General features: G+C 41.4%; 1 protein-coding gene across 1 annotated transcript in view; it reads right to left on the bottom strand.

The window, feature by feature from the left end:
• SORCS3 (sortilin related VPS10 domain containing receptor 3) overlaps positions 1-25709 on the bottom strand; it is a 582912-nt gene that overhangs the window by 248770 nt on the left and 308433 nt on the right. Inside the window, exon 4 of the mRNA XM_060125698.1 lies at positions 25048-25206. Coding sequence (XP_059981681.1) covers positions 25048-25206 — 159 coding nt within the window. The remainder of the gene's footprint in view (positions 1-25047; positions 25207-25709) is intronic.

Here is a 25709-nt window from a genome sequence, read left to right as displayed (position 1 = left end):
GTTTTGACATGCTAAATAAAATAAAACTCAGAATCTTAAATAGTTTCCCACCTTGGAAGGAAATTCCAGCATGTCAAAATCAAACTGAAAACTCAATACCAAAGTGGTAATCAGGGGCTGACTCAATCATGATCCACGGTGTTTTGTGAAGTAAATATAGGCTCTGGGAACTGAGGGGTGGATTCTAAGATCTATCCAAGGAAAAGAGAAGTTTTTATGCCCTACAAGGTAAATAGCTGGAAAGAGCCCATACAGAAAATTTGCAGTGCTATCAGACATGACACAGAGCCTTGAAATATGTTAGCCGGTGTCTGCACAAGCAACAACAAATTGCCTTCTGATCAGAGTCTTGGATTAGGGTGCTGTGGGAATAGCCACCAAAAGAAACAAAATCCCAGGCTAGCTACTGCTATGGATCTGGAGTTTGAATTCACATGACCTGCATGACGTGTGTGTGTGTGTGTGTGTGTGTGTGTGTGTATGTATGTGTGTGTGTGTGTGTGTGTGTGTGTGTGTATGTATATATGGCACATCCACTGATACTCCTAGGGCTCAAACAGAAGCAAATGCAAAACTACCTACAGGGGACATTTTACAATACAGGGAACCCTATAAGAATGCAGAACAGAGAACTCCATGTGAAGATGAGCTAATACTTAAAACACATATATAACCCCCCCCAACACATACACACACCACTATGATATTTGAAACAAACAAAATTGATAAATGAGTCAGAAAGAACCTAGAATATTAAAATTAGCATAAGTAAAACAGCATAAGGCTTAGTATATATTGGTTATTCAACAGTTCCTATTTCCCACTCTCTTTTCTTCTATACCTTAAATAATGGTTCCAAAATTCTGCCCTTGTCTCTGTGTGGGACATTGATTTTTGGTTTTCTTATATTTTATTCATTCATTCATTTAGCAGAGGAGCCCATGACCAGTACTGAGCTTTAGGAAGACAGTCCTTTGTGCTACCACCATATTGATTCATACACCACTGCAAAAAAAGGAATAAAAGAATCCAAGGCAATAATGGAGAACCAAGGGCCAAGCTAGAGGCAGGCAGTTCAAGGGAAAGGCAATCTATCTGCCTACCACAACAGAGTAGCCATGTGGTTAAAAATTTTAAAAAAAGTATGAGAGAAGGAGCTAGCAGTATAGAGAAGGGAGCCACTGAGGAATCTCCAGCTCCACGTGTGGACTCTAATGGGCTGCGTCCATGACTTGAACCCAAAGCTTAGGAGTATAAAGCATCCTTCTAAACTTTGTGTGTGTGCTTTAAAGGCCAAGAGTTGGACCACTGGAGCATGAGCCCTCCTGCCTCCCCTATATATAACAGGGCTGTAGTTCAGGGTTTTCAGAAGTTATCTCCTGGAGCAATAGATGTTCACCCTGGAGGGGACAAGAGTACCAAAGCTACTAAAGCTATGCCACCTATTTGAAGGGTTTTCATACGGAGAGAGAGAGGACTTGTAGGCTTCAGAAAAGAATGTCTGAATGAGGTGGTGCCAAAAGAGAAACTATTTCCAATAGATAGAAGACTAAAGAGGGTAGATTTCATTTTACTGTGATATGGCCTTAGCTAATAATTAGAATTCTCCAAAACCAGAATTGACTGTTTGAGGAAATGAGCTCCCTGAAACTGGAAGTATATAGACAGAAACTGTGTGGTTGCTGTCAGAGCTAATATACAAAGGATTTGGGAGTTGGACTAAAGACCCATCCAGCACACGGATTCTGTAAGAATAGCCTAAGAAGATAAAACGTAAAGAGATAAGGTTAAAGACGCAGACATAGAGAATGCACTTGAGGACATGAGGAGTGGGAAGGGTAAGCTGGGACAAAGTGAGAGAGTGGCATGGACATATATACACTACGAAATGTAAAATAGCTAGCTAGTGGGAAGCAGTCACATAGCACAGGAAGATCAGCTCGGTGCTTTGTGACCACCTAGAGGGGTGGGCTTGGGAGGGTGGGAGGGAGACGCAAGAGGGAGGGGATATGGGGATATATGTATACATATAGCTGATTCACTTTGTTACACAGCAGAAACTAACACACCATTGTAAAGCAATTATATTCCAATAAAGATGTTATATAAAAAAAGGCAGCAGCAAACACACTACAAAAATATTTACCAATGAGAATATATTAAATGAACTCCATACCTGGAAGTATTAATAAAAACAAAAAGAATTTAATTAAATAAATGATAAGTATTTTTTCCTCTTTCCCTTTTTCCATTCTCATAGCAGAGGGTGAGTACTCACTCACATGAGCAATCCAAAGGGACACCGCCAAGTGACACTGGCACAACTGAAACGCTAAGAATGTCACAGTTCCCACACTGTCATCACTTTTCTCTTCTGTGTATATTTCCATGAGAAAGAGCTGGATCATCTAAGCACTGCTGTCTTCAACTCTGTGTTTGCGGAACATGGGCCCTGATGCATTGCAAATGGAGTGAGAATCCCTGCTTGTGACTTAATGAGGAAAGAGAGCCCAGTCACAGCTGTCCTTACTCCATGTTAATCAAGGGCTGATGATTTTCTGCTGAGAAACTGTCCTCACTGATATATGGTCTTATTAGCCAACTATTACCCAGTTGGCCTAAGACCTCTGGCCTTTCTAATTTTGAGTTTGGACAAGTAGACATTAAGGAGACTGAAGGCTCAAAGAATCTTGGGAGGTAACTTCACCCAAGAGAAAATATCCCCTGAAGTCCTAGAAAAGTTAAAATTCATGGGAGCAAAAGAAGAAAATTTTAAAAACACACAAAAAAAGAAAACAGAAAAAAAAAACCTGCCAAGAAGGAGAAGGAAATCGGAGTTAGCTCATCCAATCAGAGGCCAAATAATATGAAGATCAGTGTCATCCGCTCAGCTGTGAGGCCTGACGGGGTAAAGCTGGTTTATGCCAAGCAGAGAGCTCACACTGAAAAGGGACTTAGCACAGCTAAGAATCCTTCACCCACAGAATTCTTACAACACACCGGTGAGCTTTCCGTCATGATTCTCACTCTACCTAAAATGAAGCAAGTTCGGAGATGATAAGCCATCCACTCCAGGTCACACATCTGGGAAAAAGGGAAGCATGGAATGATAAATCCAGGCCTTTTGAGTCCAAGTCCAATTCTCTCCAGAGCCTAATGCTATGTCCCTCAAGAGGGTCAACTTTCTGCTGCATATTAATTAACTATGAATTGTCCTCTAAAGCAGCAGTCCCCAGCCTTTTTGGCACCAGGGACTGGTTTCATGGAAGACAATTTTTCCATGGACGGGGGTGGGGGGTTGGTGGTTATATGATGGTTCAGGTGGTAATGCGAGCAATGGGGAGCAGCAGATGAAGCTTCGCTCACTCGCCTGCTGCTCACCTCCTGCTGTGTGGCCTGGCTTCTAACATGCCATGGACGAGTACTGTTCTGTGGTGGGGGCTGGGGACTCCTGCTCTAAAGTGTTTCCTTAACTGAGCCTTTCTCCATAACCCATTGTCACCAAGTATGTAACAAGCACCTAAAAAGTACCCCAGTGGGTTTCTTTTCTTGGTCGAACCTTCCTCATCCTTCAAAGTCCAGCTAACTCCCTCCCCCAAATTCTGTAGTCTCCAAAGACCTTTCCTCACTGGTGGTCTCAGAAAGTCATTAGTTTCTAAGGTTCCAACGTCCACATATGTGATTAACAAGAGTTCATTACTTTTTCTCTCTCATCAGACTGAGCTACCTCAGGGAAGGTCTGAGTCTGATTCATCACTATATCCACAAAAGCACTGTACACAGTTATTTAAACCTTTCAAGTCCTCAGTAAAGGTGTACAGAACGGAAAAGTAAGCTCCGGCATGAGGAAACTGGGGTCTTGCTACAGAGCCAAGGCATACACGTGAAACAGATACTGAAGAAAAGATTATCACATGCTGCACTGTGTGTCGCAGATTTTAATTACTGTAGAGACAGTCCCTAAGGGACACTCCCCAGAAAACAAAAAACATACATACACAACTCTCCTATCCTCAATCCCCAATGTGCTTTCTCCTTCTCCCAGAGATTGGAAGCATCCACAAAGGGCTGTTCCCTATGACTATAAAGACAGGTCACTGCCTGATCAAGACTGGATTTCTTAATTGGGATAAGATTATCGATGGAAAGCCCAAGTCTCAGAACAAGAGAAACAGAATTGGAGAGAAAAGTTCACATCCTAAATTCTGAAACAAATTGGGAAGTTGATGAAAGGCAAAGCTAAAGATCATCTTTAGGTTTTGAATAGTTTATGGTAAAGAAATAACTTACTCAAATAGCCTTTGTTATTTTAACACAGACAGTTCCCAACCTCCAGATGAACTATGCTAACAAGAAAAGAAATAATTTCCAATCTTTGCATAAAAAAGCACAAATTATGTAGACTAACTCCCAAAGGTCCCCCATTGGCTGACCTCAGGCTAACTTCTTTGCTACCTTCCATCATGCACCCTGTGCTCCAGCCAAACTAAACCACTTGCTAAACTTAACTATACCTCCCCTTTCTCCACCTTCACAAGTTTACTTAGGCTTTTTGCATTGCCTATAGTATCTTCTCTGTGTGCTAATCTGACATTTTTTTCCAGGAACCATCCACCCAAAAAGCCATGTTTTTCATCTTCCACACACCCTGGCTGGATCTTCCTTCACTAAAATCCTGAAGTACTTTTACCTCTCTAGTGGGATGTGAGGGCAGAAGTTTGTACTTACTTGACATTTTAAAGCGACATTTTAGTAGTAAGGATTTTTTTCTATTATTAATTCTTGTCTCTCAAAGTCCCTCTAATGGCTTCAAAACATCTTCTCTTACACTAGGTAATTTTCATACTCTTCTGAAACTAGTTAAAATAGTTCCATTTTACAGGTGAAGAGTTACAATAAGTGAACTCAGTCACAAAGGAGCAGAGCATGGTCAATCCTGGTAAGCCGTCTATATGCATTTGAGAAGAATGTGTATTCTGGTTCGTTGGGTGAAGTGTTCTACCAATATCAGTTAGATCAAGTTAGTTGACTGTGTTGTTCAATTCTACATCCTTACTGATTTTTCTTTCTACCTGTGCTATAAACTACCAACAAAGAATCAAAAATTGAATTTTTTAAATACCATTTAAAAATCATATTTATGAAATGCTTAGGGATAAATCTGGCAAAAGATTTATCTTTTAAGGCAATATAAAACATTGCTGAGTTAAAGAAAATCCAAATAAATAGAAATAATGGGTTCATGAATCAGAAGACTCAATATTTGTAAAATGCCAATTCTCCTCAAATTGATCTATAGACTTTATGTAATCTTAATAAAAATTCCAGAACCCTTTTTTAGAGGGTAGAAATTGACAAGCTGACTTCCAAATTTTATGGAAATGCAAAGTACCTAGAATGACCAAGACAACTTTGATAAGTAAGAACAACTTCAAGAGACCTACTCCCAAGACATTATAAAGCTACAATAATCAAGATAATGTGGCACTGGTGTCAAGATAGACAAATAAATGGTTGAAATGGAATAGAGTCCAGAAATATACCTGTATATATATGGACAACTGATTCTTGACAAAAGTGCAAAGGCAGTTCAATGGAGAAATAATGGTCTTTTCAATAAGTGGCATTGGACTAATTTGGCATCCACATGCGATAATAATAAACTTTGACTCATACCTCACGCCATATGCAAATTAACTCAGAATAGATCCTACGGCCTAAATATAAAACTTAAAACGATAAAGCATCTAGAAAAGAGCAGAGGAGAAAATCTTTATAAACTTGACAGGTAAAGATTTCCTAGGCATGACACCAAAAGCATGATCCAAAAATAAATAACTGAAAAACTACCCTTCATCAAAATTACAAGAGTCTCTTCATTGAAAGACACTGTAAGGAGGATTAGAAGACAAGCTATGGTATGGGAGAAAAATATCTGCGAAACATATATCTGATAAAGGACTTTTATCCAGAGTATAGAAGGACTCTTAACCCTCAATAATAAGACAAAAACAACCCAGTTTTTAAGAAGGACTCTTAACCCTCAATAATAGGACAAAAACAACCCAATTTTTAAGTAGGCAAAATATTTGCTCAGAGACATCAACAAATAAATAATCTAGATAGCAAATAAGCATATGAAAAGATGCTCAAAACATCCTTAGTCACTAAGAGAATGAAAACTAAAATCACAATGAAATATCACTATACACCTATTAGACGGGTTAACATTTTAAAAAATAACTATAACAGATGGGAGTACGTCAAACTAAAAAGTTTTTGGAAAGTAAAGAAACTGTCAACAAAATGAAAAGGCAGCCTACTGAATGGGAGAAGATATTTGCAAATGATATATCTGATGAGGGGTTAATATCCACAATATACAAAGAACTCATACAACTCAACATCAAAAAAAACAAACAGGGCTTCCCTGGTGGCGCAGTGGTTGAGAGTCCGCCTGCCGATGTAGGGGACACGGGTTTGTGCCCCGGTCCGGGAGGATCCCACATGCCCCGGAGCGGCTGGGCCCATGAGCAATGGCCGCTGAGCCTGCGCGTCCGGAGCCTGTGCTCCGCAGCGGGAGAGGCCACAACAGTGAGAGGCCTGCGTACTGCAAAAAAAAATAAAAACAAACAAACAAACAAAACAAACAACCTGATTTAAAAGTGGGCAGAGGACCTGAATATGCACTGCCCCAAAGAAGACATACAAATGGCCAACAGACACATGAAAAGATGTTCAATATCACTAAACATTAGGGGATTGCAAATCAAAATCACCAGATGCCACCTCACTTGTCAGAATGCCTATTATCAAAAAGACAACAAACAAAATGTGTTGGCAAGGATGTGGAGAAAAGGAAACCCTCACACACTGTTGGTGGGACTGTAAATTCATGCAGCCACTATGGAAAACAGTATGGAGGTTTCTTAAAATGTTAAAATAGCACTGTCATACGATCTAGCTATTCCACTTCTGAGTATTTACCCAAAGAAACAAAACCACCAATTTAAAAGATATATGCACTGTGATGTCCATTACAGTATTATGTACAATAGCCAAGCTATGTAAGCAACCTAAGTGTCCACTGACAGACGAATGGATAATGAAGATGTGATACATACATATATACAATAGAATATTTCTCAGCCATTAAAAAATGAAATATTGCCACTTGCAACAACATGGATGGATCTAGAAGGTATTATGCTAAGTGAAATAAGTCAGAGAAAGACAAACACTGCACGTTCTCCACTTATATGTAAAATCTAAAAAACAAAACAAAGAAACAGACAAAATGAAAACAGACTCATAGATACAGACAACAAATGAATTAGTTGCCAAAGGGAGGGGGTGAGGGGGTTGGAGGTGGGCAAAATAATTGAAGGGGATTAAGAGGTACAAACCTCCGGTTATATAATAAATAAGTCACAGGGATGTAATATATAGCATAAGGAATATGGTCAATAATAATATAATAACTCTGCATGGGAACAGATGGTTTCTAAACTTATCACAGTGATCATGTCATAACATATGCAAACCTCAACTCATTAAATCATTATGTAGTATACCTGAAACTAACAGAATATTGTATGTCAACTATATTTCAGTTTAATTAATTAATTAAAAACCAATTATAACAAGTGTGGATGAGGAGGGGAACAACTATAACTCTCATGTGCTGCTGCTGCTGGAAATGTAAAATGGCACAACCACCCTGGAAGACGGTTTGGCATGTTCTCAAAAATCAGAAGCTACATCCACCGAATGATCCAATCATTGCGCTATTAAGTATCTGTCCAAGAGACATAAAAGCATATGTCTATACAAAAACTTGTGCAGGAATGGTCATAGCAGCTTTATGTGTAATAGCCAAAACCTAGATTAACCCATTAAGAGGTGAATGGATAAATCAATTTTGGTATATCCATACAATGGACTACTCCCCAGGAAAAAAATCAAAAACTATTGATACACGCAACAACATGGATGGATCTCAAAATATTATGATAAGAGAAAAAAGCTGTGTAAAAACAGAGTCCATAATGTTTAGTTCCTTTTATATAAAATTCTAGAGAATGTAAACTAATCTATAGTTACTGTGAACAAATGCCCAACTGTGAATGCTGTGAGGGGATGAAGAAGGGCGAGAGGAAGGAATTACAAAGGAGAACAAGGGGGTGATGGATACACTGACTTTCTTGACCCTAGTTATGAATGCATGGGCGCATTAGCATCAAAACTTATCAGATTAGTACACTTTAATGCATGCAGTTATTGAATATCAACTATACCTCAATAAAGTTGTTTATAAACATCTGCAGGCAACTCACAGAGTGACCTTAGTTTTATTTTAAACAATGTTTATGAGCACTTAATGCCAAGAGAATACCCTAACTCTTCTATACATATATCTTCAAGATATAACTCTTCAAGTGCTATAGAAAACATTTTTGAAGCTAGGTCAGACCTTCTCCCTAAAATATGCTCTCGTAACAATCTACAGTCTTATTTTGTCAGGTCTGGCATTTTCACCATAAACACCTTTGGGTCAAGCAATTTCACAGTACAACTAATTAGCCATAATGCAATTTTGCCATAAAAGATAAAATAACTGGTTGACAATTTGGCTTCATTTCATCATTGACACACTACTCCCATTTTTATATTGTTTAAATCTTAGGTCTCATAATGGTCTATACCGTGATGAGTAGACATGGTGGTCTGAAAATAGTGGATGATAACAACTCTATTCGAAAATAGGGTGATAAGAAAACTTACTGGAAGTATGAGACAAGAGAGTGCAAAGCCAGACTGCACACTGTACTAGAAAATGATAACAAAGCAGTTTGCAAATCTTTCAGTAAGCCCAGTCACCCTCCCACCCGTCAAAACCAAAAGTTTACCAAGCTATGGCAAATATAAAAGAGGCGGCTTGTACTTCACACCACGCTTTGGGAGCTTTAATTATCCAGTCTTTGTCTGATTTAGATACAACAGCTCGTGCGCTCATGCCATCTTTACCAAATTTATCACACAACATAAGTTGGAGGCAAAAGAAGAAGAGTCAAGCTCCTCCTACGCCCCCAAAAAGAAATGATTACATGATTCCTGATGAGTTTAAGTTTCTTGAAAATGGTAAAAACTTTTTGCTATTTGATAGTATAGAACACGATGTAGATAGAATTTTGGTAGTTGGCACGAACCTGGCTCTGATGATTTGGTGTAATATAAGAATTGGGCATGTGATGGAACATTTAAATGAAGTCCAGATATGTTTTACCAGTTATATACATTACCTATAAGAAATAGCATCCTTCCTCTGTTTTCCTTCCAGGGAAATCTGAAGAGATTTACAGCAGATTTTTCTATATCGTGAAGAATCTATGTCCAACATTAGATCCTGAATCCTTAATGATCGACTTTGAGAAACAAATTATCATAGGTTTCTCTAAGATATACCCGAATATGACGATAACTATCGATCTACACACATTTTAAATGTATTCAATTTTTTTTTGTATTTTCATTTTTCACAATGAAATCTTTTTTTAAATGTTATTACTTTTCATGTCTCATGGTGTCCTTTTTAATGCCCCTCTTTTATTTTCATTATTTTATCTTTTACAGCAAAATTTTCCTCTGGCCAGTTAGTTATGCAGTGAAACTTCTTGCAATGAAACTGCTGTGGCAAAGATTCAATACCTAGAACCCTTTGCAGACTTATCACCATTGCCATCAATTACTCATTTGATCAATGCTTCTCTTTCTATGACAGCAGAGATAGTATCAGTATCCTTCATTCCCGCTTCTCTAGGTCCTGGTACACAGTAAGCGCTCAATAAGCACTTGTTGGATATAGTATTTTGACCTGGTGTCTGGGTGATAAAGAGCAGGTTGTTGATCCTTGAAATTAGATACACTAAAAAATAAGAGATGGCTTCTGCCCTTTAAGCTTTTCTTCGTTTTCCCATTTATTTTGTCAATATTCATTTTAGAAAAATTTTTTTCAAGATTCTAAAACATGAATCTCTGTTAGAATTTGTCTGGTATCTGTTAGTAAGTTACTTGGGAGAAAAAAGACAAACGTCACAGCATACTTTTCAGTTATTTTTAATAATTAAGTTGTGATACCTGTAATGGTGATTAAATGAATAATATCAGCTTTTTACCTGATTAGTAAAGTGGCATTTTTCAGCATCAAAAAGGGAAAGAGACTGTATAAACCTAAGGGTAGACAGACTCTATCAAGCGTATTGATCTGCTAGTCAGACCTGAAAGCTCCCTTCCGGGGCTGGAGCCTCTGGGCTAGAAGGTTCCAGAGACCATCCATGCCTCAGATAAACACAGGACAGAGTAGATTCCTCAGCCACCTTTCAGAATCTTAATTATGAAACATTCAAGTCCAATATTAGTAAAATAATATTTGAATAGAGAAAAGTTAATCTATCTTTTCTTCCTCACTCATTCCCCAACTACCTATCATAAAGCTTCTGGATTACAATCCCTGGTATCTCTACCAAGCGCTTCAAGTTAAAAATTCTCCGTTTTAAAGCTAATTCTTTTTTTTTTTTTTTTGCGGTACGCGGGCCTCTCACTGTTGTGGCCTCTCCCGTTGCAGAGCACAGGCTCAGCGGCCATGGCTCACGGGCCCAGCCGCTCCACGGCATGTGGGATCTCCCCGGACCGGGGCACGAACCCGTGCCCCCTGCATTGGCAGGCGGACTCTCAACTACTGCGCCACCAGGGGAGCCCAAGAAGTCTCTGTTTTAAAAAGCCTGTTTCAAGAACTTTCTCAGACAGACACTGCTGGCTGCTGCCTCTGGCACTCAAGAGCAGCCAAGGGAGGCATGGGGCAAAATGTCAGAAAAGCAGCCGGAGGGAAAAACAACCACAAAAGGAGGTCGTCGTCCCCTCCATGTTACACCCTGGTGGCAATGCCTACTAGGGCCTCCCCTCTCCCGTTCAGTGTGCTTGAGAAACAAACACCTCCTGTGTCAGGAAAGAAAGGTGCCGTGGGCACAGCTCACGGCCTTAGATATCTTTGCAGGCAATCAGACCATCAGATCAATGGTGTCCTTTGCCACGTCGGGATTATCAGGCTCCCCTTCTTCCTGTGACTTCTATGCAGTCACCAAGTCTGCTTCTATTTTCAAATCCCTCTATAATTTTTTCCCCTTTCTTTTCAACTCCAAAATTATTATCTTAATTCAGGTCTTCCTTATCTCTTGCCCAGGGACAATTTAAGATCTTTGGATGTCCTAAACACTGAGATACATTTTGGTCTCTCTACCCCTCATGTACTTAAAAAATATAAAACCATAAAATAAAAAGTTTTCCAGTACGCTGATGTGAAAATAGCTTTTTTCTAGATTTTTCTTAAAAGTTGAGAAAGCTTTCTCTAGAAAGTCAGATTTGCACTGAGTTGTAAAAGATAAAGAGATAACTAGATAAAGAAGGAGAAAAGGACTCCCGGAGGGAAGTGTCTATGTCAAGGTATTCTGGGCTGAACCAAGAGGATACATTTCCCTGTTGCATGAGTGAACAAAGGGCTTGGGAAAAGGGCTAGAAAGTAAGACAGCATCCAAACTACGATGGTCTGTGTGCTGAGCTGACTTTATCTTCCAAGCTGTGGGGAAGCCAACGACGAACTGTAACAAGATGTATAACACCTTCAGGTCACTCAAACCTCTTTCTGTGAGATCTACTGACATTTTCAAATGCAAAGAGAGAACAAAAATCAAGCATCAGAAACAAAATCAAACACACCAAATCTAGCTTACACAAGCAAACAGCCATGGTTCTCAAAAATAAGTTTCTAGCAGAGATTTCTTTCAAACTGTTCCCCAGTGTTCTCCATCTTTTCTCTTGTGCCCTCCATGATTCCCTAACTTAACCCAGGGTCAAAGCCCTTGAGACTTTCCTGACCAGTCTCAGGGACTCTCATGAGGTTTCCATCCCAGGGATAAGCCTCACCCTCACTTCCTTAACCCCCCAACCCAACTTCATTAGCACATCCTTCCTGGAGGCTGGTTCCATTCCACTTGCCTCAGAAGCAGTCATGCTACACAGAGGAGACTCTTACCCTCTCCTTACACAGGGCATTACAGACCCAAAGGGCAGTAAGACTTTCATCACTTAGCAACCTGGACACGCATTTATGTTATCGGCTAAACTGTATCCCCTCCAAATCCATTTGTGGAATGCTAATCCCCAGTGCTTCAGAATGTGACTATTTATGGAGATGAGGTTTTAAAGAGTTAAGTTAAAATGAGGTTATTAGGGTGGGCCCTAAAGCAATATGTTACATATAAGGAGAGGAAATTAGGACACAGAAACACACAGAGGGAAGACTCTGTGAAGTACAAAGAGAACAGCCATCTAGAAGCCAAGGAGAGAAGCCTCAGAAGAGACCAACCCTGCTGACACCTTGATCTCAGACTTCAAGCTTCCAAAACTGTGAGACCTTACATTTCTGCTGTTTAAGCCACCCAGTCTTACAGCAGACCTAGCAAATTAATACAATATGTGACAAGACGGGGAACAGGTTTGTGTTTTTTTTCACCATAATTCCTCTTTGGGGGAACTCTTCTTATTTCACGACTGCATGTATCAATGTAAAGAAGAGTCATAACTATGACCTAGATGGCCTGTATTTGGATCTGTGGATGCCTGGGCTTCCAAGAAGTAGGTGCAGATAAGTAGAGAATTTTGTCTGCTGTGGGACACAAGACCCACTGAAGCCAAGGGAAGGTCAGTGAGTGTGTTAGTTTCCTCTGGCTGCTGTAACAAATTACCACAAACTTAGTGGCTTAAGGCAACAGGAGTTTATTATTTTATAGTTTTGGAAGTCAGAAGTTCAAATGAGTCTCCTGGGGTTAAAATCAAGGTGTCAACAGTGTAATGGGGAAAAGCCAAATCTGACTAGATGTTGGATCTGTTTCTTTTACTTTAATCTTTCCTTCCCGTTGCTTTTGTTCACTAAAAGGATATTGTCTATACATAATGGCCTGCCTCGGGGAACCCTGCCTCTCTGCCTGAATGTTAAACCAAAGTGCCTTTGTTCAGGGAAACATCCGGACCCTGTCCACCCGTGGATGGCTGCAAGAAAGAAGAAATTAACACATCATCTCCCTGAGGCTGGCCATTCCAGGGGGTATTTGCAAAACTTATGGCCTTTTTACTTTACTTCCTCATCTCCTCCCCGACTCTGTGCTATAAAAGAAAACTGGCCTCCAAACCCTGATAAGATGGTTATTTAGAGACATTAGTCTCCCATCTTCTCGGCCTGCCAGCTTTCCGAATAAAGTCGTCTTCCTTGCCTCAACACCTCATCTCCGATTTATTGGCCTGTCGTGCGGCGAGCAGAGCGAGCTTGGACTGGGTAACGACAGGGCTTTCTTTCTTCTGGAGGCTTTGGAGGAGAACCCATTTCCTTGCCTTTTCCAGCTTCTAGAGGCTTCCTGCATTCCTTGCCCCGTGGCCCCATCTGCAAAGAACATCTTGCCAACATCTGCTTCTATTGTCACATCTCCTTTTTAAACTCTTCTGCCTCCCTCTTCTAAGAGCCCTTGTGAGTACACTGGGCACACCTGGTAATGCAGGACACCCTTCGCATCTCAAGATCCTTCCCTTCGGCACATCTGCCAAGCCCCTCTTGCCCTTTAGGGAAATGTATTCACAGGTCTGAGGATTCAGAGGTGGACGTCTTTGGGGGAGGGAGCATTTATTCAGATTATAACAGTGAGGAAAACTAGAGGGTGGCACAGCCCAGGAGGAACTTAGAAACACAGAAATGTCAAAGGAGGTGAAAATTTATAAGCTGTGGCCCCTGTCCTTGACCTCAGAAATCTTCCGTTACCACCACCAGTCACAAAATGCTTGCATAGTTGGTTAGAGTTCCCCCAGGAGCAGACACTGAGACAAGAGCTAAGTAGTTTATTTGGGAGATAGTATAGCAGTAGAGAAATTACAGCCAATGGAGGGCAGCTAATATACAGTATGTTATAAAGCCAGCTAACTCTCTGGGCAACTAGAGTTTAATCCCATTGGGAAATTCTGGAAAAAAGTGTAAAACTCTTGGGAGTTGTTCCACATGAGAAGTGAGGAAACCATGGTGTCGCTACACCAAATTTTGTTGGTCATTGGCTGAGGGCTGCTCCCACATGTTAATTCCCTGGTACTTCTATAGAAATGGGTAAAGTAGCCTCTAGAGCAGGGGTCCCAAACAGCCCCCGACCCCCCCACCCCGGGTCGCACGGCACGTGGTGAGCGGCAGGCGATCGAGCGAGTGAAGCTTCATGGGCTGCTCCCCATTGCTCCCCGTCGCTCACATTATGGCCTGAACCATCCCCCCCATCCCACCCCACCCCCCGTGGAAAAACTGTCTTCCATGAAACCTGTCCCTGGTTCCAAAAGGGTTGGGGACCCCCTGCCCTAGAAGCTTTGGAGAAAGCCCGCCAGCAAAGAAATGCGAATCTTGCAATCAGATGTCAGTGGGAGCATTTCTATTACAATGGGAATGCCAAATGGATATGGGCAGGACATCCTCCGTGTCTGCTAAAATTAGATTTCTCATGGAAATCAGTGACATGGCTGAGTTTTGCATCCTCATTGATGTGGGGCTGAAACAGTCCATAAATATGAGGTAACAGCTGACATCTGGACTGCACAGAGAATAAGCACCAACAGAAAGCAACTTCTGCGCTTGTCTTACACTTTATGCCTATAAACCGGTCACTACAGTCTCTTCCACTGAAAAACCAGCCCCGAACTCCCTGTTTTCCGGCCCCCGTTCAGGACTTCCGTAGCACCCCGTTTCCAGTATTTCCCTGGTCCAAAGTTAGTTTCCCCCTCCTCTCCCGCTCCCACCACATTCGGCTTAGACAGAACAGCAATCTACAGTGCTGCACATCTCTATTGCTCTTTTGAGTAGACAAAAATAATATTGGATAGAGTTTCCCTCCACCTACTACTTCCTCCCTTGATTAAAAAAAGAAAATTAAAAAAGAAATTACAAAAATAAAATCCCCAACTGTTATTTTCTCCTTTCATTTCCCTCCAAGTCCTCAGGCCTTCCCCTTCATTCTCAGCCATAAATCAGGCATTTCTGGAGTTTCCATGTCCAAATGCACAAGGACAATACGCATGTGGGTACTTTTAAGTAAGAAATCAATGCTCTATAATTTAATTTTCTCCTCTCACATTAAACCTGCCATTCTCCACATAATTGGAGTGATAAATGCAGAGTCAGACTTCATCTTCCTGACTTTCATACCTATCGGTACTCCAAATGCAAACAATTGTGACATTTGACTTTATAAAAATTACCAAGCACACCAACTTTGCTTAATTAAACCATTTAAAAGTTGCTTTTGTTACATTTAATGAATGATATATTACACTGCAGTGAAACATGCAGCGATACAAATACTTCACAATGCTTCCAATTAAGACTCACTTCACTTATGCCAATTGACAACACAAGTGTTCCACACTTCATTCAGTTTGTGCATTTTAAATGAACTGGTTAGTGAGAAGGGTGCTTCTTTGCTAATGAGTTTTGTAATCAAGGCATCTATTTTAATTTCAAATTGGCTAGATTGGGGGAAATTGCTAGACTAAATGGCTGGTACTAATTAGGATTATAAAAATATTCATCATGCCACAGAATTAACATGGGGGTCTGATTTTCCTGCATTTGCACACTGCTTGAGTTTTGGGGGAAAAAAATCTTGACAAATTGTCTTCTCTTTAGCAAATTGAACAAACACTATATCTGTTTTAGCCCTTCTTTTCATTTAAAGCATAATACATATTCATGGTTTGTAAATGAAGTTAAATGATTTCAACTTCTATCTTCATTACCATGTTAAAGATGTCTCCATAAACTTCCTTAAAAAACCCAGATTATAGTATTACCTATTTGAATGGCAAAGACTTGTTTAATCTACATGTTAACCCAAACACTGGAACAAATGGATGGGAAAAGTGTGCAACACTGGATGAAACCCGAAAAAAACAACAACTGCTTTGTTGTTTATTTTCTTCCATAGGCAGAATTACCTAGTCCTATGACCTATCATCAGGAAACAACGTGATGGCTTTCCTACTCAAGGTTCCAACTCGGCGAGTGCCATTGGCTGAGGGACCTGAGGGACGCGCTAGAAGAAAGTAGATTCATCTGAAGGTCTGGCCTCCGTCCAGCTGATTTTGTCGTCTCATGAGTACCGTGTTCTCTGGGGTTAAGGTTCAATGTAAAGTGGCCCCTATGGAATTCTGCCCTGAGGCGGTGGAAAGTCTGTCCATCTACTCGCCAGAGCGAGGTGTGGTGGTCATAGTTGGGGGGGGGGGTCTCAGCCAGGCTTAGAGGAGCAGGCCAGGCCCCTCACTTTCTGGGTGACCTTGACCAGGTGGATATTGCTTTCAAGAATCATATGCTCACCTGTAACTTGGAAATAATAACACCCACTTTGCAGATTCCGATGCAGATTCAATGTAACCATGTATATGAAAGCACCCATCAGTGCCCATAGACAGGAGATACTTAATGACATATATCTCCATTTCTGAGAAGCGCCTATATGTTCAACACCGAGTAACGAAACATGGGGAGTGTTAAGAGTCACTAGGTGCAAACTCCAATTCATTGCGTATGTCTGCGCCTCTTGGCTCCAGAGTATTTGTTTCCATTACAGCTGTCAAATCACATAACCAAATGCTAATTCAATTTTAGGATATAGCCACAAATTTCATCTGAAAAAATCACCAGAATAAAGCGCTTCCTTAACATCCATCTCTAGTGGGTTCTTCTAAATAATAAAACCTCTATCTATCACTGAGTTGTAAATAGTAACGATTGAGGTTATATCCAACAAGAATACTTTGTTAGGAGAAAAAAATAGTTCCTAGAGTTTCACAGTTCACAAGGGACCACAGTGAAAAGCAAAGCTAAAGAAAAGAGAAACGTCAGACTTGTTATATTCCTAGTTAGGGAAATTTTCCTCTACACCACATTGCCTCTTGAAAATGTAGTTTAATAGTGACTTGAAATGATTTTACCTAAATTGGCCTTATTCACGCCTAAAACCTTTTTTAAGATCACTGCCTTATAATTGAATATAAGCTATGTTCAATAAGCTGTTCAAGGTAGATTACTTTTCAGAAATCTTTAATCATAAAATTAATCTATAATGAAATAATATAAAATTTAAAAAACAAATGTTATTAAAAAACAAACATAATTCCATCATCTTAAGATAACTCAGGTAATGTTTGGGAATATTTCCTACCATTTAAAAATTTTTCTCCTTCCTTCCCTCCTTGCTTCCCTCCTTCCTTCATCTTATTTTATTTGTTACATACTTGTATTCAAAGAGCACTCGCTTATTTAATATGAATCATGTATGAATTTATATATACATATAATGTATGCAATATGAGATATACATGTTGTAAGGCCAACTGGCCCCAGGCAGGGGAACACAATCAGATTCACAGGTTGCATCAGACCGAAATTCTCCGGACCACCCAGTTCCAGAAACTGCCCTGGAGACATTCCGGACCACCCAGTTCCAGGAACTGACCTGGGGACTTTGAACCCCGCCCAGCCTTCCCGCCTTTCGAGGGGCGGGACTAATGGTTCCCCAGGATACCCGAAAAGACCACCATATAAGGAATACCCTGCGCCCTCCCAGATTCACCACACCCCTTTCCCTTCTTCCCCTATAAAATCTTGCCCAACCCTCGCCCGGGCGTGACTTCTCTGGCCCCTTTCTCTCGGACCAGTGAACCTCGCCCGGGAGCGCTCCCTAATAAAGCTCACTTGAAGCTTTCCTCTGTTTCGCGGTGCCGTTTGTTAAGATCCGACCTTACACGTGTATTAAATAGATATTAATATGTATCCATGTTGCTACATGGTCATCATGACCACCATTTTAATGGCTGAATAATATTCTGGCCAATGTATATATCCTGATTTAAAGTCCCTTGGGGCTCCCCTGGTGGCGCAGTGGTTGAGAGTCCGCCTGACGATGTGGGGGACACGGGTTCGTGCCCCGGTCCGGGAAGATCCCACATGCCGCGGAGCGGCTGGGCCTGTGAGCCATGGCCGCTGGGCCTGCGCGTCCGGAGCCTGTGCTCCGCAATGGGAGAGGCCACAACAGTGAGAGGCTCACGTACCGCAAAAAATAAATAAATAAGTAAAGTCCCTTAATATTGGGCATTTAGTAAATTTCTGTCCAGATTTTCCCATTATGAGTGACTTTGATAAACATTATTATGCTTAAATCTTTTGGGTATTGTGCTGTTGGTGCAGTCTCAGAAGTGAAGTAACTGAATCATTGGATCAAATTTATGAATATGTGTATGTCTTCTGATACATGTGGCCAAGAGGTTCACCAGGAAGGAAAACCCATTTGCACGACCATCAATACAGCTTCGTAATGAGTTTCACCATAACTTTGCCAACACTGGGTATTTTTCTCATGGCACAGAAAGGAACACATATTTAAAAATACAACCTCTTAAATTAATTTTAAATGAGCATCTTTTGAAAGCTTCCTTATGAATTCTCTGGATTAGTTAGACTTACTGAACATTAATGAATTCTTGCCTTTGGCTTAGACTAATTCTCTAATGTTAATATTTTTAGAAGTCTCCTTCTCTGTCATTTACCTCACTTGATATCTTCCAACCTTTCTTCCAAAGAGTTCACCTTGTGTCTATTTCTTCACCAGTTCAGCCAGCCATCAATCATCTGCATGAAATTAAAAATGACCCAACTGATAGCAGTCCCACTGCGGGTGGAAGGTCATGACTGAAAAAGTGCACAAGGGGGATTCTGGGATTCGGGTCATGCTGTGTATCTTGATCGGGGTGCTGGTTCCCTAGGTGTATTCAGTTTATGAAAATTCACTGAGCTCATGATATGTGCACTTTTCTGTATGCATAGTACACTTAGACTTAAAATGTTTGAAGACTGACCTGACGTTAAAAGGCCAGGTGCTATCACACCAGGGGGAGTGGTCAAGGTGGAGGCAAAGAATGGAGGGAGGATAGAAGGTGTGGCGAGGTCAGGTCGACTGGGTTGTTAAGTCCAGCTTGCAAAGGAAGCAATAAGCAGGAGAACTCCTAGTTCCAACTGGAAAACTGGAAACCTAGGGTCAGAATTAGGCAAAGGGATCCGAGTTAGGGACCCTGGGCAGCAGTGCGAGCACTAACGACCAGTGCATGTGTAAAGACAAGGTCACTCCATATAGGAAGGGGTGGAGGAACACAGAGAAAATGGTTGCGTTCAACCAGAGGAGGCTGCATTGCGTGACCCTTTGCCCACCTGTAGCTGTAGTCACCTCTTTCACCAAAGTATTGCCACGCCTGAATTTCTACCCTGAGAGCATAACTGCTTTGGGAAAAGTGTTGTTGGGAAGAGGTACCTGCGTACCCTTCTTAATACATATATGCGCTGCATCTTCCATTAATTATTTTATTTTAGCAAATGTTCTTTTCCCTGACAGAACTGTGGCAGGTTACCAAAAGGAACACATAGGAGGTAGCGGCAGAGAACTGAAGTCTGGGACACGATATAGAAAAAGCAGGCTTAGGAGGACAAAGGCCACCAGATCCATATTTTGCTGAAGGCTGTTCCTTCGAGCTAGCTTTCTCGCAAGCAATGTTGCAAAGCCTGGAGATTCTTACTGCACCACCATCACTGACTGCGAGTTAATGTTGTACATTAAACCAGTTTGGTCATTCAGAACTCAGCTCAAATAGGTTAATTCTAACATCTGAATAACACAGTGGCTGTGCCACCTTTTTGATACAACATAGGGCCATTCTTGCTTGGCCCACTGTTTCTGTTTTCACCTTCAGGAAAGTGGCCTCATGGAAACTGGTGTTTCTATGGTGATGGAGATAACACATTTCTATTGTATTGATGAGACATCTGTAAGATCAGCGTGGGCTCCCCCTAGGTGAGTAGGCCTATGGATTTTTCTTTCTCTTAAATTATGCACATATGATTTCACAGGCACAGAAGAGGACCTAATGAAAATGCAATGTTTTTCTTTAAAAAAAAAAAAAAGGCACCCTTCAGTTCTAGTCTTATTCCATGGAAAATAAGCTTCCAAACCACGAGCATCCCTAGTTAATCCCCATCAGCTTTGTCCCCACCAGGAGGGGAGCCACGAAACCTGCTCCTGTCAATGGCTGCTGAGGGACGCTACCATCACCTGCTAATCCTGGAGGCTCTGAGTGCAATTACATTTCTAATCTGAGGGTTTACATGAGAATATAAATGAAAGGAACAGCTTCATCTGTATCCAGCATTCTAGAAGTACAAGGTTAAACTTCCCTTTGAATTTTCAGGCCCTCCACACACCAGATACACCCTAATTCACCAGTGTCCTGCTCGTGTGTGGCAGCACCAGGTAGGGTCCAATCAGGAAAACCTACCTGGAACCACTGCCATCTCCTCTGCTGCAGACCCTGTTTTGCCAGTGACCTGACTAAAATTGCATCAGCTTCCTAACCAGCTTGTCACTCTGTTAGCTACTATTGAACTTGGCGGGTAGCCAGACATACAACAAAAACAACAACCAAAAAACCCCACAGTTGCATACCCACCTCCCTCCCAACTACCATAACAGCAACCCTTCATTATGTGTGCTAGTGTTTCAGAAAGTGGTTTTTACATTGAAATTATGGGCAATTCTAGACCAGTCTAGCCCAGAAGCATATGAAAAATAATAAGTCTGAAATCCCATTGAGATCCTCATCTCTGATGACTAAAGCAGCTAGATTTGTTAAAGTTTCATTTTGTCAAGAAGATACATGATAATAGAGAGCTCTGCGATCCCACCTCTCAGGCAGAAAAACAGCTATTTGCAACTCTCCATCTCCGTGGAAGTCCCCCTGTCCAGAATGTATGCATCTGTAAATACATGAGCATGTGCCCATTTTAAAAAAAAAAAACTATACTGAGTCTTTTGTCAAAATGAGGGATGTTTAAACACCCAGCTTTCTATAGCTATGAGAACAGCACCTATCTCTTAAGAGGACTGCAATGTCCTCAAAACCTATCTCAAAATCTTTCCAAAGTTCTCAGTTTCAATAAGATTACTGAACCATCCAGCTAATCCAAAACGTCACAATGTGAGCTGTTTCGGTCATCCGCAAGGAAGTAGCCTGATGGGAGCAAAAGAGAATCCTGCTTCTTAAATAATGGGTAAATATACAGCTCTCCTAAGATGTTCTAGAGCTTTGGTTCAGAGAGGAGAGGAGAGGAGTAACTTTTCTTATGTCCAACTGGTCAACCATAACCTATTATTTCTGCTATTTTTTTTAATCTCAAAGATTTTTTATAAAACATCTCCAAGCTTCTTGTACCCAAGAAAGAATCTCTTGTTTTTACTAAGAACTGAGTCAGTGAATATTAAAATGCAAGATGGCAGGAGAATCTGTAAGGCAGAGGGGAGCTGCCATAGTCCTGTGGCAGGACTCACAGGATGGCCAGAATAGAAGGACTTGGTCAAAGGCCCAAGTCACACTGAGCAGGACACAGAAAGGACTTGGCTAGATCGAGACACAGCAGAATTGGAGAGGCATGATCCTTCAACAGGGTCAAGTGCAAGGTGCATTTGCCCCCACCTCCATACCCCTTCATAGCTTTGGAAGTTGGAAGGCTTGGATCACTTTCACCCCCCACCAGGCCCTGACCAGTACAAGCGAGCCCTGTTTCCCAGGTGATTCACAACCTGCCATATAGCATCTCAAGGAACATAACGTCATGTGCAGCTCTCAACTTCTAGACACAATTTTGTTCTATCCAGAAGGTATTTCCTTAATTCTCCAGCAGTGCCCTTACCGAGTAAGAACTCCTAGCAAGTCTCCTGCAGCTTTGGGGTAGCAATTTGGAAAGTAGAGCAACTGGATATTGTCCTTTTAAAATATCATTCAATTAGGTCTTTTGTAATACATACAACTAAAGAGATAGCCTTACCAATTCTAAAGAAATGGCTAGTGCATTTCATCAAAGGCACAATAATGGAAACATTGATTCACTCCTCGCCACAAACATCTCCCTTTGATGCTGCAGTTACCTTAATACTAGCACTTTTCATTTTCTCTAGAAGAAACCAGCACCTCAATACATGCACATCAGAGGAGGCAGCAGTCTGAAGTAAGACATTGGTATATCAATCTCAACCACCCTTGCATCTTCATCTGCTGCTCCGTGGCATCCCTCTCCTTGACTCTAAACCAGTAAATTACCCTGAAATAAAGAAAAACTCTGCTGTAACCTGGATGCCTGGATGATGTTTTATGGCATCTCTACAAATGTTGCCAGGGGATCATCGGCCTCCTCACACCATTTATTTAAGAGTGGCAGGGCGCTGGTTAGAGACTTTACGGACCTGAAGAACACTCAGCCACTTCACACAAAAGATGCCGACAAGAAAGAGAACTTAAGGAAGAATACATCCGGAAATGTGCAGTGTGATTAGAAAAATCCAGCAGCTCCCACTGCCACATTTCCAAACATCTTTACCAAGTGAAAAAGCAACCACCGAGTCGGAAAGTATCTTGAGTGCGTTATATCCACAAGGGTACTTCACAAGCAATGCCGTAGATGTTCTCAGTGCTGTGGAGTTGGAGAAAAAGAAGAGTTCTTCTATAGACACCAGGCATATTGCATTTGGTTTATTAACCTCTTGGCATGAGACGTCTGTTGCCTCTAACCTAGATTGTCTCTGCATAAGTAAACACATGGGTTAAGGGTTCTGAGTTTCATCTAAATAAATTACCATACCATTTAACATCCAAATGATTTTTTTTTCAATGCATCTTCAAAATTCCTAGCTATACTAAGCATCTAAACTCACAGACTATCTGACATTTGGCTAAGTCTTTCATACAATATCCACCTGATGTCATGAAAGAAATTTATCTGCAATGGCTTTTGCTCTGCAAATGTCATGTGGGTGTCCTTAGGGAATTGCATTTAGCACCTGGCGCCTACCATGAGGCTCTATTAATGAGAGATATAAAGGTTATGTTGAAATTATTGTTTAAAGGTGCTGACATCTCTCACACACACACACACACACACACACACACACGCACACGCACATGCACACACACTCATTTACAAATTATATATTCAAATATATACTGAAGAGCAACTGTTTCAGGACTTAAGAGAGAACAGAGAGAAGAAGCTATTTCAACCAAGGTTATTCTGTAGATATCTCTACGCAATATAGTGTTCATAATTATCCATTCCCTTTCACTGATTGAAACATTGTTACACAATAGTTTGGCATCAAACACTGTACTAAGGTTCTGGAGAAAGCAGGAAATACAAAGAAGAATTAGGTCTCTTAGGTATAAGTTGATCAGCTATAAAGGGCTCATTACCATAGCACCAATGCATTCATCCACTAATTCATTTGCCTAACAAATACTGATGATCAGTAAGTAGCAGGCACTATCCTAGGGTCTGGTGCTACAACTGTGAGTGAAACCAGACACTGTCCTGCCTTCCTAGAGCTTGCAATCTAGTGAGAAATACAGATGATGCCAAATTCACATCAGTCAATGGAAAATCTCAACCGTGACAGGTACCCTTGAAGGGAAGGGTGCATAGCCTTACGAGAAAGAACACCAAGGGGGATTTAACTTTATCAGGGAGTTTAGGGAAGACGTCCTGCAAAAGTGATGCTACATCTGAGATCTGACAGTGAGGAGGTGTACTTTAGGGAAGAAGATCCCAGGCCCAGGAAAGGGAGCAAGGGGGACAGCTGGGGCGGGGAGGGGACTGAAAGATGGCCATTGAAAGGGAAGTGCTAAAAAAAAAAAAAAGAAAAAAAAAAAGAAAGGGAAGTGCTAACAGTGAGTCAGGAGAGAGAAGGAGGGACCAGACCAAGTAGGTGCTAATAGAGCCTACTACGGAGGACTTTGGTCTCTTTTTCTGTGAGTAATGAGAAAATGCTGAAGGAGTTTAAGCAAAGGCATGAAAAGATCTACATTTGGGAAATGTATTGTTCAGGTGATAGTATGAACACATACTACAGGAAATATTAAGGATACCTCCTAGGTTTGCAACTAAGTGAGTACAATTAGGGAATACTGGAAGAGAACCAACTATGCTGGGGGAAGGTCAAGAGTTCACCTTTGGAATATGTTGAATCGAGAAGCTTTTGAGATATACAGGAGACAAGGTCAAGTACACAGCTGGATGTATGGATCTGAAGCTCAAAGGGAAGGACTCATTGGGCTACTCTATCTTGGATGTACTTTTAGAAAATAATGAAATGGGGCTTCCCTGGTGGCGCAGTGGTTGAGAGTCCGCCTGCCGATGCAGGGGACACGGGTTCGTGCCCCGGTCCGGGAAGATCCCACATGCCGCGGAGCGGTTGGGCCCGTGAGCCATGGCCGCTGAGCCTGCACGTCCGGAGCCTGTGCTCCACAATAGGAGAGGCCACAACAGTGAGAGGCCCGTGTGCCGAAAAAAAAAAAAAAAAAAAAAAAAAATGAAATGGACATGTTTGAGGCTTCCCTCCCTTTGCTAAACTGAGAACAATGGTTATATTCCAATTCAAAGCAGCAGGTGTGATGGGATATTCCTAGACTTGGAGTCTGACAACAGCATCCAAGCCCTGGCTCCTCCAGCTAGTAGCTGTGTTTGAACAAGCACCTTAGCTTTTCCGCACCTTTGTTTACTATAGTTCCATAAAATTATTATGGATATACATTTCCTACTTACAGCACAAGGTTGTTTTAAAGGTCAAATGAGTAAAATCATAGAGAAAACTATCTCAAGCCTGTGAAATGACAAATAACATTGTCAATAAATGAAATATATCTGCCTGCATATTTTGATATGAAAGACTAGAAAGGAAAGTTAATCAGCTGCAGACACAATCAACGTGGTTGGAAGGATACAGTATCACTGAATCCCCTCCAACATCTGGACTGACTAAGCAAGTGCTTTTCACCGGGTGGTACCTGAGTGACAGGACATGAATGAAACCGGTATTTGTTCACCTTTTGATCCAGACTGTAGGCCAGCACCCAGTCCTCTTGCTTGGGGTGAAAGAGCAGACTCTGGATATAGAAGGTGAGCCGGTATTTCTGATAGGTGGCCCCTTCATCTGAGCTGATCAGTATACTGCTCTCCATCTCAGGATCACTAAGAAGCATGATCTAAAGAGAGGGGAGAGGAGAAAATATAGACAGAGTTAGTAGGAGAGAATAAATACAAGAAATTAAGGCATAAATATAAAGTCATCTGTATTTGTACAGCACAGCACAGAAAGGGGCATCTGGGCCTCTAGATGAAATATTGATATTTTTCTAACCCAATTTAGTCCCTCATTGCTGAATTGAGCTAAAATACTGTTCAAGGTTAGGTCTGCATACAAATGAGGATTCATTTTTTTGAGGTCCTTCTTTTATTTTATTTTTATTTTTATTTATTTATGTTTTTTGCGGTACGTGGGCCTCCCACTGCTGTGGCCTCTCCCATTGCGGAGCACAGGCTCCGGACACGCAGGCTCAGTGGCCATGGCTCACGGGCCCAGCCGCTCCGCGGCATGTGGGATCGTCCCGGGCCGGGGCAGGAACCTGTGTCCCCTGCATCGGCAGGCGGACTCTCAACCACTGCGCCACCAGGGAAGCCCGAGGTCCTTCTTTTAAATACCTTCATT

This window comes from Lagenorhynchus albirostris, chromosome 16 (genome assembly GCF_949774975.1).
Source record: "Lagenorhynchus albirostris chromosome 16, mLagAlb1.1, whole genome shotgun sequence".
Lineage (NCBI taxonomy): Eukaryota > Metazoa > Chordata > Mammalia > Artiodactyla > Delphinidae > Lagenorhynchus > Lagenorhynchus albirostris.
This window is presented reverse-complemented; position numbering and strand designations above follow the sequence as displayed.